This window comes from Scomber japonicus, chromosome 24, assembly GCF_027409825.1.
Source record: "Scomber japonicus isolate fScoJap1 chromosome 24, fScoJap1.pri, whole genome shotgun sequence".
Classification (NCBI taxonomy): Eukaryota; Metazoa; Chordata; class Actinopteri; order Scombriformes; family Scombridae; genus Scomber; species Scomber japonicus.
Window position 1 is genome coordinate 10,194,391 of NC_070601.1, and position 17,182 is coordinate 10,211,572.

Genomic DNA, 17,182 nt, shown 5'->3' on the forward strand with positions numbered 1-17,182 from the left:
CTGTGTCTGGAACTGCCCTGGGAGCTGTCTTGATTATTTATTGTACCTTTAGGGAAGTGTGTGTGGTGGTGCCAATGGGATGTCATACTTGTGTGCCGAGAGCAATTTAGTCATGCATACCTCACTTGAGCTGAAGTCAACGTGTCTCACTCGTACAAACAGAAACACACTCCTAGAGGACAGCCAGCTAGGGAATGGCTTCTCTTAAAAGTTCCAAGACACTGCTCATTTGCTGAGTCACTTAACAGCTATTACCTGTGCACACCACAGAGGGGGTTTCAGTGTGTGTCTGCATGCCAAGAGGGAGGACTCTCTTTGTGGATAAAAACAAACCCTTATTATAGAACTTGAGAACTAAGGGCAGATATGTTTCAACTTTGTTACATCAAGCAAAGAGAGCCCATGTCTGCTCTCCTAAAGCGGCCCACTAATCCAAAGCCCCTCGTACATGACAGAGCGGTGTGGGTAGTATGGCCGGGTGCAGGGATGCAGCCAGGGAGTGGGCATGAGAGTGCATGTGGGCGGACGCAGCCAATCGTGGCCAAAAATGGATCTGCCACCGTAAGCCTCACCGCCCCCCTGTCAAATCCCACCGTGGTACAATCCACACATGAAACATCCCACACCAAGGATCCACGCAGCATTCAGACAAGCCTTCAGAAAAATGGCACTTGGTGGAGGACAATTCCTCAACAGAGCAGTATAGCTAACATTGAGTAAGTTGAAGATGTGTCCTCGGTATATTTTAGGGTAATATGGGATATGGGGACGTGGAGGCAATTGTTTTAGACTTAGGGTGACAAAAACAGGCTTTGAAAGGAAACTGAACTTTAATAGTGTGAAATCATATATAAAGGATCCTTACAATTTATTTATTTGGGATGAGGTTTGGCGGCTCATGATCTTCCTAAAACCTCTCAATGGCCCTGTTCCCCTCAATAATGAACATGAACTAATACTACTAATACTAATACTACTAGATTGCCCTCATCTCCCACTGCATGCTACCAAGCACACACACACCAAAAACTTCGAGATGGTCACCACTGCAGAGTGGATCCAGTATCAAGGTGAACTTCACATCAAAATTGCAGAGCTGTTATGCAATATATCCCCCACCGTCCTCCCACCCCCACCCCTACCCCCACCCCCACTACCCGTCTCTTTTTTCTCTCCTGTCCTCAAGTCTGGTCTCCAAGCTTTCCCCCCCCTGCCGCCCCCACCGCCGACTGCTTCTCCTTTACACCAAACTGTCAAGTGTATTACCTGCAGTAAAAGACGTCCATAAAAGACAGGGCAGTGTGTGAGAGAGGATGTTTGATCAGGACAGTGTGATGTTGAGTCTGACCTTGGGTGAACAGAAAGGGGTTGGAATGACACAAGACTGTATGCAGACTATATTTTTGTATCTTGACTAGTTAATATACGAGTTCTTCTTCCTACGGTTGTTTGTCTGGGCTCTCAGATATTTTGAGAGACACAAAAGCTAGAGTTCAAATAGAAAAAAAATGTACACAATCTATTTGTCAATACACGTGGTGAGAAGTGCTGCATGCAAACTAGGGGCACTGAGCCTCAGGAAAAAATTAGGCAACTTTCCATAGCATCTTTTAAAGCTATACACATACTGAAATACACACGCACACACACACACATGCATGCTTTGGCTCACATCCCTATAATGTTCTCCTCTCCCTCCCTCTTCCTCTCTCCTCTTTGAATCTAACACACTCAGCCTATTGGATCATTTTTAATCCCCATCATCTGAAACATAGATGTATGCCAAAGCAACCATATGGACGTAAACCGCCCCCATTATCCACACACACACACATACACAGATACACATACACACAATTACACAGTAACCCGGATCACACGTGCAAAGCAGGCTGCATACAGTATTGCACGTCACCAAAACAAGTTGTGTGTGCGCCCGCGTGCCGAGCCACGTGTGTGTGGAAGCAACCCACTTCCTACGGTGGCTGGGAGAGGAGGGAATCCAATACGGTTAATTGACAAGCCGAGCCTTTTACATAACCGTTGGGCTCTGTCTAAGTGGTGGTGTCAGAATTCTCCCAGCGCTGCATCTCTCCCCTCCCTCTTTAGTCTCCATGACTCCCTCTCCTCCTCTGCACACACACTCTCCATCACTTCCTCTGTCCCTCTCTCTCTTCTTTTCCTTCATGGATGTTTAAACCAGTAATTCCCATCAGGATGAAAACGCTCCAAATGAAGGAGGGAGGGGAGCAGTAATCAAAGCGCTTGTCCTCGTGATGGTTGAACGGCTGATGGAGTGTGTGTGTACCCCACCAACTCTCTTCCTCTATCTCTTTTTTTTCTGTCTTCCTTTTCTCTCTTCATAGAAACAGTGTGTTCATAGCATCTGTTACCATGGCGCCGAGGGAGAGAGCAATGTCTCCTGGGTGACAGCTAGCTTCGTCCAGGTACCCAGGTATGGGGAACACTAACACACACTCAGTTTCTCACTCAACTTCTTTTTTTGTAAACTTGTGTAAGAAATGAACACAGGCAGCGAAACTCTTTTTATCCACAATGTTTATATTCACTTAGAAAAGAACATGATTATAACTCATAAAAACAGAGATAACAAAACACTCATGTAAAGAAAGATCAATATTTATAAATGGATTTCAATAAAAGCCAACATCTGAATGAAAAAAACAATCTCAAGTTTGCATACAGAACTTATTTATCTTTAAACACATTAAATATGTCACTATTGCTTAAGAAATATCCCCTCACCCCAACTGTATCCCTATTTTTTGCAATGTACATCCATTTTCTCGATGAAGAGTTCACTGTGTCCGTGTACAGTACGTTCTTGGTCATTTCACAATTTAACTCCCAATGAGACACTGAAAAGACCTCGTGGTGATGACAAAAGCAAGAAAGCAGTCCTCAAAATAAATTATTCAAAACACATTCTTGTCTTAGGATATTATAAAAGACTGGAGAGACTGTAGTCTAGATGATATATGGGAATTTAGGTTGTTATTATCAACAGGGTAAGGGGCAAATATAAAAAACTATTATTTTTTTGGAAATATAGACACATTACATATGACTGCTTCTTTAAATCCCATCAAATACTGTAGAATCTGAAAATATAGACGTCTTACACTGCATAGAGGTGATTTATGTCATTTGTCACTTAATAGTCCTACTGCATGTTACCATTCACACGTTACAGTTTAAGTCTTCTACAGACAATCACACTATAAATATGTCGGCTAAACCTGTGGAGATGACCGTTATTCTCTACACAGTAGCAGCAGCAGCAGCAGTATTGTAACTAAAAATAATAGTACATATATATGGTGATTCAGATACAATGATTGCATGTTTCCCAGCTTGTGTATTGATGGTTTTTGGTACAGGTCAAAGACATGATGATGCCTCATATTTTTTGCAGAAACTGTACTTGTAATGTGTGCATTTGAGAGAGCACCTGACAAGAACTAAAAAAACAACAAAAAACATACAAACTACTTTCAAGTCAAGCACTTGGTATACTGGCAGTTATCAGCTGTATTTGTACAACACTAATCTGGCACTGGCACCGCTTGTTGTCTGTAAGGCCTGTTATGAACCATTTTAACTCCATGATATAGCGGAGGACACATACAGAAAGATCCAGCCCAAAGCTTAGCTGACATGCTAACGCAAACCATCTCTCACAGAGAGTAAAGTGATAGGCTATGTAATGACACTCTGTAATGCTTAACAACTGTAGGATTGTTAATTAGCTGCATTCTGTGCCTTGAATTGATATTGATCAAATGGTCCACAAATACAGTGATTCAGCTGCTAAATTAAAAACAATTAAGGCTTGAGAAGCAGATAAAATAGTTAAGATGGAGGAGTGTATGACCATAACACCGGTGGAGAAGGTCTTAAAAAGGTAAAGCAAACTGTGTCCCAGTTAAGGACTAGATCTTCTCAAGGAGACTAAAGCTATACTTCCTCCCCAAAGGACGGTCTAACCTTCCTGAGAGTAAAACTAATGGTGCTTTCAGGCGATCATTCAGTGTATCACTAGGTATTTCCTTAAGATTGACTTCAAAACATGAATTTGCAGACTTTATATTGGGTTAATGGTAAAAATATCCATATATCTTAAAATATCATATATCCCTCAACCTAGATCCCGGTTCTGAGGTTTTTTCCCATTAAAGGGGAGTTTTTCCTTGCCACTGTCGCAAACTGTTTGCTCATGTGGAAATGTTGGGTCTCTTTAAATCTAATTAAAGAGTACTGTCTAAACCTACTCTATGTGTAAAGTGCCTTGACGTGACTCTTGTTGTGATTTGGCGCTATATAAATAAAGATCGATTGATATCTGTATTGATGATTGCTGTGTTACTTTATTGGTCTAGTTCAAGATCGCCTGAGAGCTCCATTAAAGTGTGGATTTGCATTGAATGGATGATGGCATACTGACGGCTGCTAAGCATACAGTACAGTGGCTGTCTATAAATCGACCCCTCAACTGAGACCCAGCAGCCGTAACAACAATCTCAACTCTCCCCCTTTTGCCACACCTGATTGGCTGAGCAGCATCCAACGTTACACTGTCATCGTGATTAAGTCCGACAATCCGGGATCATGTTGCTGAGTGGTTCCTTTGGCTTCTCGGTGAGGGGCAGCGCAGGGATGTAGTTGTTGGTGGGGATGTAGTGGTGGGCCTGCGATGAGTTTATGGCAGGGCTGCACAGGCGTTTGAAGCGCTGTGAGGTCAAAGGTCAAAAAGTTACTTAATTGTTTTAACATTGGAACATCCTCCTCATTCTGCTCTTTAGTTGCTTCTGTTTAATCTTAATATCTTCTAATCTTAATATAGTGACTGACTTTGTTCTGCTTTGTTTCTACTCAAATGATTGCTGGTATTACCTGTGACAGGGTTCCCGGGGTGGTGGCCAGGGCATAGATGGCCCAGATGGGGAGCAGAGAGACGGAGGAGAAGGTGAGGAGCCAGCCCAGCCCGGTCGCCCAGCCTGGAGCGACCAAGCCTTTCCCTAGTTTTAACGGAGACCAACACACCAGGGAAAATAAAAAGGTACCCTGCAGGTGATGACAAGAAGAAAGACTGGGTCAGTTTGTTTTTTCAAGTACGGCTCTGAATCAAGATGAGAGATACGTCGTAGCGGCTACATTGATTAATTGACGATTGAATTAAAATCCCAAACGTGGATTGATGTGTTATACTACTTCACAGCAAGCAGACACTAAACAGTGTGAGAGCAGGTCAGTGGGGAGCGGGTCACTCACAGTGCACACAGTTGGGGTCAAGTATTTCCAGCACAGATTGAAGACGGGCAGGGGGCTGTAGCCGGTCATATCCCTGATGTTGTCACTGAAGCGCTCGGCTCCTGTGGATAGAACAAGAACAACTTGAGTGGTTGTGGTTTGGTTTGACATGATGGTTTAGTTACAACTGGCTTCTTGTTTTTGGTTGCGGTGTCCTACTTTGGTTAAGAGTTTTTTTTTATTTTAAGAGGGAAATACCAGAAACATTTTTTACAAATAGTTTGGCTTAGAAAAGGACACCATACCAGGAGTAGCAATGGTAGAGGTATTTGTTGCAGCAGTAGAACTGGAATTTTTTCATTTAAAAGTGAGGTGTGTCATATACATCAGTAAAATACAGAGAGAGGTTGGATCTGGATATGATTATAGGTCTGTAAGAGGCCTTCCACACTAAGAACAATAACTATAAGAATAACTATAAAGATAACGAGGTGAGCATCCACATGTATCGCCTATGAACAGCGGTGTCAAGCATGCGCTGCAGCTGTGTCTGCAGCTAATGAAAATAAATAGGCTACTGATGACCCGTTAATGTTGTATGTTGTATATCCCGCAAGCAAGCAAATCATTACAGACTATTAACCATTAACCCGACACACTGTTTCAGGTGTAATATGTGTGTTTTTATTGCGTTTAAAAAAACATGTAATTTGAAAAGTTATGGAGTATAAACATATGTGTTGAATAAACCAGTCTTTAATAGAAAAGCATTTTTCCCAGCATGACACCCTCCAAAAAAGACTGCAACTTATACACCAGTTTTTACGGTATAAGTAAAACGAGTACCCACACCGCTCTGTCATGTACAAGACATTTTTACATCCAATATAAAAAGGTCAAATTGATCCAATGACCCCCCTCTTGTTTACCCAACTGGACAGTGATGTCACTGCATCACTATATCTTAAGACACTGAGTTGATCTTATCACTAATAAGAATGAGACCAAGGTTGCAAGAAAGCAGAACTTTCCTTTAAGAATCAACAATATTTGAATAATGAAATGCCCTACAATTGATGCTCAGGCTAGTAGTGATCAGTGTTCTCTTTTAATCTCTTCATAGTAGTAGCAATTGTAGTAATAACAGTACTATCAGCAATTATGTTCCACACTGTGTGAGCATAACAAGTTGTCTTATGACGTGGAATTTAACAAGAAGAATCAGTGCTATTACCGTTAATCAATGTATGTGGAAAAAACCTAAATGGGTTTATCAAGATTAAATCTTTGCCTGTCGCTCATACATCCTCTTTATCTCTTTATTAAGTTTGACCATTTTGATCATGTTTGTCACAGTAAATGTCCCTTATTCTATAATAACCTAAACTGTGCAGTGAAACTCTTTCATAACCAGTGGCTGAGGAGTGTTAGCGTATATTAGAGTCAGTAAAATCCCACAGTCATAAAAAAGGTTAAAAGGTGCAGTGTAGTCCTGACCGCTGTGTTACCCAGTCTACTCCTCTACTCTGCTGCTGCACTCACCTACTGCTGGGAAAGCCATAAAAGCTGACTTCTATGGTATTCATATGTATCCACACATGCAAACACACACTCTCTGCGAACCTACTCAACTTATCTGTTATCATCTGCAATGGGATGATTTTTTTATGCGCTTAAAAAAATACATTTTACAGTTTTTTTGGGTCTTTAACAAATATAAATTGTCTAAATGCTGTAGCACTAATTGTATTGTCTTGATGTGTGTACAGTGTGTATGACACACTACACCAATCTGACACTTGCACAAACAATGTTTTTGTAAATGTTCCAGGTCTGGCTGGGATAGGGGCTCCCTGGGGCCATCAGACTGAGACTGAGAGGCGACGGGACCCGGGGGCTGATTTAGGGCCCAGAGGAGACAGACAGGGGCCTGGCTAGGAGCCAGTCTCCCTGCAACAGTGGGTAGCTGCAGCAATGTTAATATACCGTCTACTGTGTGACTCCAAGTGGAATGCAGAAGGAGGGGAGGAAGTGGACTGCTTGACTGAGTGTGTTTAATTAGATAAAAAGTGTTTTTGTCACTACTCTGTTTTTTTAAATAAATTGACAACAATTAACTTGAGATTTATTTTGCTTTGTCCTACTTTGGTGGAGTCTAGAAATGCAACAGATGGGAATTATAGTCTGGAGAGAGAGGAGGAAAAAAGGGAAGGACAATGAAAGAAGAAATAGAAAACAGAGGAGATGACAGGAGTTGGGATTCATACCGTAGACCCAGCCGATGGCCACAGACTGGAAGATGGAGAGGAGCAGCAGGCTGGCTCCACTGCAGGAAAAGTGATCATATATCTGGAACACATACAGACCACCCTGCACCGCGGTAGAGACAAACACCAACACACACACACACACACACACACACACACACACACACACACACACACACACACACACACACACACACACACACACACACACACACACACACACACACACACACACACACAAAGAGAGAAAAGCCCATTATTCAATATCAAAAAAGCTAAACAGGCTAGACGATCATGCACTCATCTATCCAGAGTATGACGTACCGGTGTGACCATGACCAGTCCAATCAGGAAGCAGATGACGCAGACGAACAGCAGAAGCAGCTCTCTGCGATGGCCTCGTCTGATCAGGTGAGGATACAGGTCACTCACCGACGTCATCAGGGCCTCCAGACTCACAAACTGGGTGACAGAGAGGAGACGGGGTCAACGCGTGTGCAGTTTTACATGATACGACACGCAATACATCAATGCCATCAAACTGAGTGTATGCAGCTGTGTGCGTCTTTCTATGAGCTACCTGTGTGTCCAGCCCCAGCATGATGATCATGAGGAAGAAGCAGACAGCCCAGAGTTGGGGTAGAGGCATCATGGCTATAGCTTTTGGGTAGACGATGAAGGCGAGGCCAGGCCCTGAGAGGATAATACAGACACCGGAAAGTTATAGTGTTGAAGTGTAAAGTTACATAAACAAAAGAATGTATGACATAAACAGTTATCAAATACCCTATTTAAGAATTTTGTTTTTTGTTGTTGTAAAATTAAGAAAAACTAAATATGGTTTCAAATCTCTGCTATTTACAGGATTAGGATGGCATTAGTCTACATTTTTCTTACAGTCAACAAATCCGCCAAAAAGACTAAAACCAAACATGGATTAGTCTGTCTCTCAAATCTTTCCAACCTCTCTGTCCTGTCTGTGACACTCTGTTCCAAACTCATTCATTCCTACTGAGGATGTAAAACTGTACAAACAGGTCACTTATATTTAACATAATATGTAAAAAACCATAACGCATACTGCATTTGCTGAGGACTATTTTCATCTGAGGATTAATACAGATTAACAGTAATTAGTAGTTTTTGAACAGTGATGGATGCCCCTGACCCAGAGGAGAACTCTATATCAGGCCTTATCTACACATGTGATACTCAGTAGTGGGATTCATTTATTGTTTTTGGTTAGAAACTACAAAAAAAGTCCTTTAGGTGCCTGGTCAGACCAGAAAATAGCAAAATAGATTTCCTCAAAGGTCAACAGCACTGTCAAGTTGTGTGTCAAAGTTCCTAGAAATTGAACTCTACTCACAAAAAACTTTACAGATTCACCATAGTGTGATTATTTGGACATGCTAGCATCAGTTTATTCCTGGAAGTTATGTCCATCATTTGGGAGATTTAAAATGCTATTGTCTTATTATCTGAAAATGTTACTTCTGCACATGCACTTATTTTGCATGATTAGATTTTACTGTCCCACTACTTTTATTAATAAAGCCAGAGAGGCAACAAGAACATATAGCTCCCGTACCGCATGTGCACCCAGGGTAACCTATATAGTCTATTATAGATTATTATGACACTGGTAGGTCCTTGAATTAAGAGCAATAAAAGTTTTAGTGTTTGCCTCATGCTTTTAAATTAAACGTAAAGGTCAGCGTGAAATACTGCACTTAATTAATTAGCTAAAAGTTTAGCTTCTTTTTAGTTTTCCCTTGAGCCATTTTGCTTAACAAGATTTCCTCACTTCTGCCATCTCCATTCTCAATGTGTTTCACCTGACTGAGCCACAGTAGATATGTCCACGCCTTGCTCCTCAGCCATGAAGCCCAGCACAGAGAAGATGGCAAAACCTGCCAGGAAACTGGTGCTGCTGTTCAGGAGGCACAGAAGAAAAGAGTCCCTGGAAGAACACACACAGATACATACACACAATGACATTAATTTAGCATTATGGCAGAACACAGATTGAGGAAATACATGTGATTTCTGGACTATTTCACACAACAGCTAAAAAACAGTATTAGTATAAAAGAACCTTTAGTAATGTTGAACAGAATATAATAAAGGTCTTTGGTCAAGTGCTTGGCCCTTTGTGTGTGTGTGTGTGTGTGTGTGTGTGTGTGTGTGTGTGTGTGCGTGTGTGTGTGTGTGTGTGGGAGTCATAAAGTGTGGGAAACATGGCAGCCAGGGCTTTTCTTTAAGGTGTGGTTGTATCAGTGTGTTTTCTCTGTCCATTCCAGCCATTCCTTCTGGAAGCCATCTGACCAGTGGGAGCTTACATCTTCCATTTCCGCGAGCATGGTTTTTCTGAAGTGGAGTGTGAGGAATATTTTTGCGTTGGAGTGTGTGTGTGTGTGACTGCAGTGTCTCACTTATAGCAGTTATTGTTGAATTTGTTGTAACTGCCAAGGGCTGTTAGACTCCCCAAACAGATCCCATATGAGAAAAATATTTGGGTCCCTGCATCCATCCATACCTACAGAGAGAGAAATGGGACATAGTGCAATATGTGACAAAATGTTTGAACAAGAGTAAGAAAAACAACTAAAGAATTTATCTGGTATGTTATCCTGTCATAGATAACTTTTCTGACTCTATGTAAATGTGCTGATGCCGTTATACTCCATCCATCTGGTATTCATTGATTTACTTTACTGTGCCTTTCTTAAAAAATGTGTCGTAGCACAGTTTTTGTTTATATCTGTAATCTGGGAGACAAGGGACATACATAAGAAGAGATCCCAGACACTACAATAATAATGTTCCTCTTAACAGATCATTTATCTACACCTGCTTAACTTCCTGGCCTACCTGCATGATGTTTTTGGGTCACTTTTCACCAAACTCCAAGCAAATTTTGCCCTAATCATCAAACATAACTTTTTTCAACTTTTGACACCTTTATCAGTCCCATTTTATTTGCTATCCCACAATACTATTAAAAGTAATTCACTCACATTCTAATTTCTAAAATTCTCCTGGCGTTCAGTCTGAACACACCTTCACATGTACAAGTGACTCTTCTACAGAATGATGATGTGTTTGGTGGTGACATTCATTTGTGCACAAACCCTGTCACTGTGTAATGTATTAAATGTGTCCCTGTGCTGAATAAAATCATATAAAATGTTCATAAGCACTTAAAACTTCATCAATCCACCAACATGCTGGAAGTTTGTATTGTGATTCTCAGTATAAGCTCAATTTATAATAATCTCTGTATCTCTTAAAAACATCTGTATTTGATTAAATTTTCATTTACAGATATTGCTTAAGTGTGTTCACAAAAAAATGAAACTGATGTTACATATTATCTCAAAGAGAAGAATGCTGTGTGTCTTGTGAACTCCTATTAATTAACATAAAGGCAGACATGTGATCTAGTCAGTATTGGAACATCTCATTTTCTCCTGCTGAAATAGTTTTTTTTTTAAATGAGTATTTCAGGTAATGATTGGTTAACACAGTAATGGATAAACCAACCTTGTGTCTGTATAAGGAAAACCACCACTTTTATTCTCACATGGTGAAAGGTTTTTTACAATAACTTAAAGAAGCTGCTATATCACCTGCACCAAGGATTTCTGCTGGGTTTTAGTGTATATTTGTATTTCTGTACCTGTGGGTCTGCCAGGCGGGTGTGGTTGGGTTTGAGGTAGTAGATGATGCCCTTGGTCGCTCCAGGCAGAGTGGCACCACGCACCAGCAGCACAAACAGCATGACATATGGAAAGGTAGCTGTCAAGTACACCACCTAGAATGTACACAGCATGCAGGGATGTGGTCAGGATGGCAGACAGACAGAGAAAACAGGGAGGATGTGACTGTGATGTCCTGAAATAATGAGGAGGGAAAGCTCTGGAAAGTAAAAGGTGTTTACTGATGGTGGTAAGGGACACAACCAACAAGTCGTACAAAATTGAAGCAATGTACAGTCTGTCATTTCATTTGGTGTCCACAAGAAAGAAGCAGATCTTATTTTAAACCCTCATATAGATAATGACTGCATCAAATGAAGAAAGAAAAAGAAGGATAAAAGACACTTCAAAAACAAGCCACCTGGCAACCTGAAAGCTGTGATGTCCCCAGACACGTAGAGGATGTGAAATGATGCCGGTGTGTTTTCTGCTCACCTTTCCGGTGGACTTGACTCCCTTCCAAACACAGAAGTAACAGACGAGCCAGACAATGGCCAGACACAGAGCCAGCTTCCAGTTGATTGGACCCAGCTTGTCTAAACTGCTGGACAGGCGCAGCACCTCTCGCCTAGAACACACACGCTGCTGTTACTGCCTGATCAATATCCTTGAAAACCATCAGCGAGAAACCCATGAGACCAAACACACTCACTCCCAAAACTCCATGACGGGGGAAGTGGCGTTCTCGGGCATGCTACTCACATTGCCTGTCTGGTTGTGTTGGGCAAACACGAAACATGCATCTGTGGAGGAACACACACACACACACACACACACACACACACACACACACACACACACACACATTTATAAGAACATAAACTTTTAACAGCAGCCTCAAGAAGCTACTCATCTGTCGTTCAGTTGCTTTTGGTGCTTATTTACTGACTGGTGTTCCATGTGTTGTTACAATGCGACCAGGGCAGCTCCGCCTGGAAGCTGTTGGACAGGTAAAAGACAGCCCAAGCCAGGATGATGATGTAGTACACGCAGCCATGAAGGATCATCACCTGGCTGGCATAACCAAGACCTGTAAAAAAAAAAAAAAAAAAAAAAAAAAAGATGATACAGGGTGTGATGCTTTACACAAACAGATCTTATCGTTGTCTTATGTGCAGCAGGATTACTTCAAAGCCTTCATCCGCACACATTCTATTATCAGTTCCAAGTCACTTGAGACTTCAGATGAAAGCTTCCATTTAGTGAAGCACTCAACATGCAGCCCACATCTAATATATCTTCATTAGGCATGAATGATAAGTCTTATGAGGTTTGAGTGGGTTAGAGAGCGTACGCCGCTTGCCTGACAAATAACTGATTGTGGTATCCTCTAATGAAATTCAGGCATTTATCTGCGGCAATGATGGCAAACCAGTGAGGAATTCCGACAGAAGCGTCTCGTTGCTTGTGTAAGTTTGTCTGTTACATGGTTGCCTGGTGAAGTGCTGCAATATTCTCCATGGAGGAACTCAACACATGGCTTCACATAACAACTGTCGACCAAAACAGCGGTAACCCTGGGTGTATGTCTAAATGTGTGTGCGGGCCATATGGAGCAAGGGGCAGAGCAGCTGTTATGGGCAGTAATCAGTGCACATACACATACACACACACTTACAAAAAGCAGTTTATTTGACACTGAACAGGTTAAAAATGTAATTAAGCTTTTGACTGTATCCACACACACACACACACACACACACACACACACACACATACTGTTTACTATGTGTTTCCATGTGGTCCAGCTAGCGGCTACACCTGCACATGAAATGATCAGTGTCTACTTTTTGAAGCCTATATTTAAGTAAGTAGTTGAGTTTTGAGACCTTAGATATGTTTATTAATATGCACTGTCCCTGACAAATAAACTAATAATAATAATGAACATTTTTAAAAACTGCCACTGTTTGTATTGATACCATTTACCTACAATTAGTCATTCAGCACCAGGCAGACAAATAGATCAAAATCCAACATAGTACCTTCACTCTATGGCCCGTCAAGTTTAATATTGCAGAGAAAACTATAAACAGATGGACTCTGACAGTCTAATTAAAGACGTAAGCCTCTCCTTGATACTTCCAATGCATTCCTGCCATCCAAATTTTTAATTGTCTAAACCAGCTTATTGAGGATCATGTGTTCAACGTGAATAACCTCATAAAGTGTTCTAGTCTGTGAATAACATTGATAACGTGAACAGCTTTAGGTTCACTGGTGTAATTGTGCCTTAAGTTAATGCTTAACCGTGAGCCTATGTTTAGATAGCAAGAAAACATGAAAACAACCTGAGGTGTGTGTTTCTCTTGGCAGGCAGGGATGCGAGTTACCTCTTGCACCCTTGAATTGTTTTGATACAAAGATTGAATATGAACTGCAGATGCATGAAAGCTGGTGGGGGGTGCCAAATCTGATGATTGCGGTCACATTGTTTATGTGGGTTTTGTGTTGATGTGGGCATAAAATGCTTTGAAATGGAGCGGTGAGGTGGAAAAATTAGGACAAAAAGATAAGGGAAAGTAACAGAGAAAGTTAGAGAGAGGTCAAACTCAGGATAACCTGACGGGAGATGGAATCAAACAGGGAGGGAAAGAGACTCAGATAGATGAACCAGCATAACAGTGGAGTTGTCTCAGTGTATGTGTGATTTTTTTTCCTAACCCATAAGTTTGAAGGTCAGAGTGAAATAAAAATCCTGTGTCCTCGTGTTAATTGTTCTGCTATCTCTTATTTCTCTTTATGTCAAGTTTATAATATGACATGCAGCACAAAAACAGCACATCTTGCAGCCTCATGTTGTCTATAATTGCAGAAGCGTACCTCCAAATAAAGGGCAGATAGACCTCCAGGCGCTGACCCCTCCCAGGCTTGTGTACTGCCCCAGCGAGGTCTCCAGGAGGAAAAGGGGGATGCCGCACAGCACCAGGAACAAGAGGTAAGGCACAAAGAACACACCTAAACACATAAACACATAAAGTGCTTGTGAGGACCTTCACTGATAATAAAAATCTAACCTTAAAATGTTTATATCCGTTTTCTGTACTCGATTGAACCAGCTATGTGCAACTTCTCTTCTATGTTAGCATGTAAAGTGGACACTAGAGGCTTAGTTTGTTAGTTTGTAACTAAATCAGTGACGAAGATTGGTTCTACAATGATTTCTTGGGGCATAACCTAAATAGTCTGGAAATAAAATAACAAACAAGGCAAGGTCTCTACTGGATCACTGTGTTGTAAAATGGCCTGCAGCTAATGAAAAAATAATACGATGTGGCAGCAAAACTGAGCAGACAGGTGTTAGTTGTATAATTCTGTGACATTTTATGATTTACACCTCCCCTAGGGGCTTGTGCAACTATTTGTTACAAAAAGTTATGTTGTAACTTATCTCTGTGTTGCAATCACTTCTATTTTAGTAATGCATAAATCACCACTAAGTAATATTTCACATTATAACTTGGCTAAGTTTGAAATTACACTCAGCTGGAGCAACAAGCCGCTGAACTCAACAACCAACTAATAATCCCACATTAAAGTTTTTGATATAAAAAAAAAAAAATCCAATCGACAGTGGTAAAAATATGCACAATTACCAAATTTTGTAATTGTAATTTCCTTTGTAAGTATATTTTCAATAATAATCATCATCATCATCACATGGAAATCTCATTCCTAGTTTTAGAGAATGAGAAAAACGAGGAAAAGATCAGAGCAGATGACACAGAGAGTCAAGAGAAAGGGAAGAGAGAGGCAAGGAGAATTCATAGAATTAAGATTTTTTAACAAACTCTTAAACTGAAACTTCCTCTCTCTTCTCCCTCTAGTCCCCCAAAATAATTTACCTCCTCCATTCTTGTAGCAGAGGTAAGGGAATCTCCAGACGTTGCCCAGACCGATGATCTGCCCCGCTACGGCCAGGAGGAACTCAGCCTTGCTAGCCCACTGGCCCCTTGCGTGTAGGCCATCTTTGCTGACTTCTTTCCCATTGGGGAGGTTCCCTTGTTGGAATTTATTTATCAGCGTGTCCCCCTGCTGTGGAGGCAGCTGGTCGGCCATCACTGGTTCTGGCAGAGACACACACACACCCCTGAAAGAAGAAAAACACAAGAAATTAAGTGAAAAATTGGGAAGAGAGAAAACAGATAGAGTGAGTCATTAAAAACATTACACAATGGGGAAGACAAATGTTAGAGGGAAGTAGCAGGTACTAAAGCAAACATATTATCTCTCTGAAACCAATCTGACAGAGTGTACATATTGACAAAAAGGCAAAAAAAAAAAAGGAGAAGCGATAGCAGAAAACACAGCCAGATTCACTCACATCTTCACAGCCCGGATTGAATAACAAGACTTAGGGTGTACTTTCTGACAGTTGGTTTGGCTGCTTTACTTATCAGTGATTCTCCTCTCAAGGACGGACCAATGTGGGCGTGTGTCCTTTATCTGTAGTCTTCAGCACACTCAAGGCCTAAATTTGGCAGGGGACTATATCACACACACATTTTTATTCCTCGCTGCGTGACACCTAACGTCTGACGCACAAATCTTTACATTATCTATAAGTGTGTGACCCCGAATGACTTTTGATACTGATGACTTTCAATTTGACACATATTTGTACCTTGAGAGGTGATCAATTTGTCCCTCCTAATACAATTTATTAACAATTTGACCTAAACCAGATGAATAAATAAATATATAGTACCAGTCAAAAGTTTGAACCCACTTTCTCATTAAAGTGGATGTGAAAGTGTGTCCAAATTTCTGACTGGTACTGCATATAGAGAAAGAGATCAAATTGAAGGTATTTTAACATTTTTTTATTGATATTTTTATATTATATTGCATAATGGACCTCCTAGTGCTGTAGTGCAACTCAAATGGAGTGTATCATGATATTTAACATACATTTAATGTTGACTTATCATGTGGTGATAGTATGTGGTGTCCCTGGAAGAAGACAGACAGGTTTCTGTGTGATAAATGGCATTATTAAAAGTCTCCATTGTTAGCCTATTCGTTTCCTTTAAGCTCATTTGAATGACTGAAAGTGAGGGGGGGGGGAAGTGTAGCGAAACGTACGAGCAACCTTTTCCTCCACATTTTGCCTCGCTGTGCCATGTGACCACACAGTGCTGATATAACAAGAAAGAGACACCACCTTTCTCTCTCACAGAGCGGCCAGTGTAGCGAAATTTAAGATGAACGGATATGAACCAGCTACTGCGTGAGTTCGCGGGTTAATATATCTTCGCTTTTTTCCTGAATAGCGGGCTACACTTCTAACACTTTCATGCCGGAAAAACATTTGTAGAGGCGTGGTTAAATCTTATCGTGCCCTAAAAATCGATGCTTAAAACGATTTCACTGAAACAGCGCATTAATGCGGCTTCAGTGTCTCCTGTAAGCGGATAAATTGCAGATAATTCAACATTACATTGCCTACCTCTGTGTGTCCTGTAGTTTCCTACACCGCTGTCACCCCCGCATCCGGGTGGTGAAATGGTTTGTCCCGAGCAACAGCAGCTCTGTGAGAGACTGCAAAACCGGTGCAGCACCTCCACATTTACTTGGCGCACCAGTACAGGTTACAAAATGCATCATGGGTACTGAAGTATTTCTACATATCTTTATATTTAGCCCACAGTAATCCACATTGTTAGTGATGGAGTACACCACTAGTAGAGGACTTTATACATGCTGCAATATTCACCAGTAGTCTAGTTAACATATACCTCTTTGTAGACCTGTTTGCTTGTCTATTTAATATTATAATGATAAAATAAAAAGAATTAGCCCTGCCTTTATTGTAACATTTCTGATGCAGTGTATCTGTATATGATGGGTAAATATTGAAGTAAGTGTGATTTCTTTTAAAGT

At 41.1% G+C, this 17,182-nt stretch overlaps 1 protein-coding gene across 1 annotated transcript; it reads right to left on the reverse strand.

Moving 5' to 3' along the window:
* Positions 1 to 4,607: 4,607 nt before the first annotated feature.
* On the reverse strand, positions 4,608 to 15,663 carry LOC128354044 (sodium- and chloride-dependent GABA transporter 2-like). Its single transcript, XM_053314287.1, has 15 exons — positions 15,624 to 15,663; positions 15,145 to 15,389; positions 14,123 to 14,257; positions 12,189 to 12,329; positions 11,952 to 12,042; positions 11,735 to 11,867; positions 11,221 to 11,355; positions 9,974 to 10,077; positions 9,377 to 9,501; positions 8,119 to 8,231; positions 7,863 to 8,000; positions 7,539 to 7,641; positions 5,293 to 5,393; positions 4,915 to 5,085; positions 4,608 to 4,751 (listed from the first exon to the last, which is right to left on the reverse strand). Coding segments are annotated over exons 1-15 (1,881 nt in total). The 5' UTR covers positions 15,626 to 15,663.
* Positions 15,664 to 17,182: the final 1,519 nt, after the last annotated feature.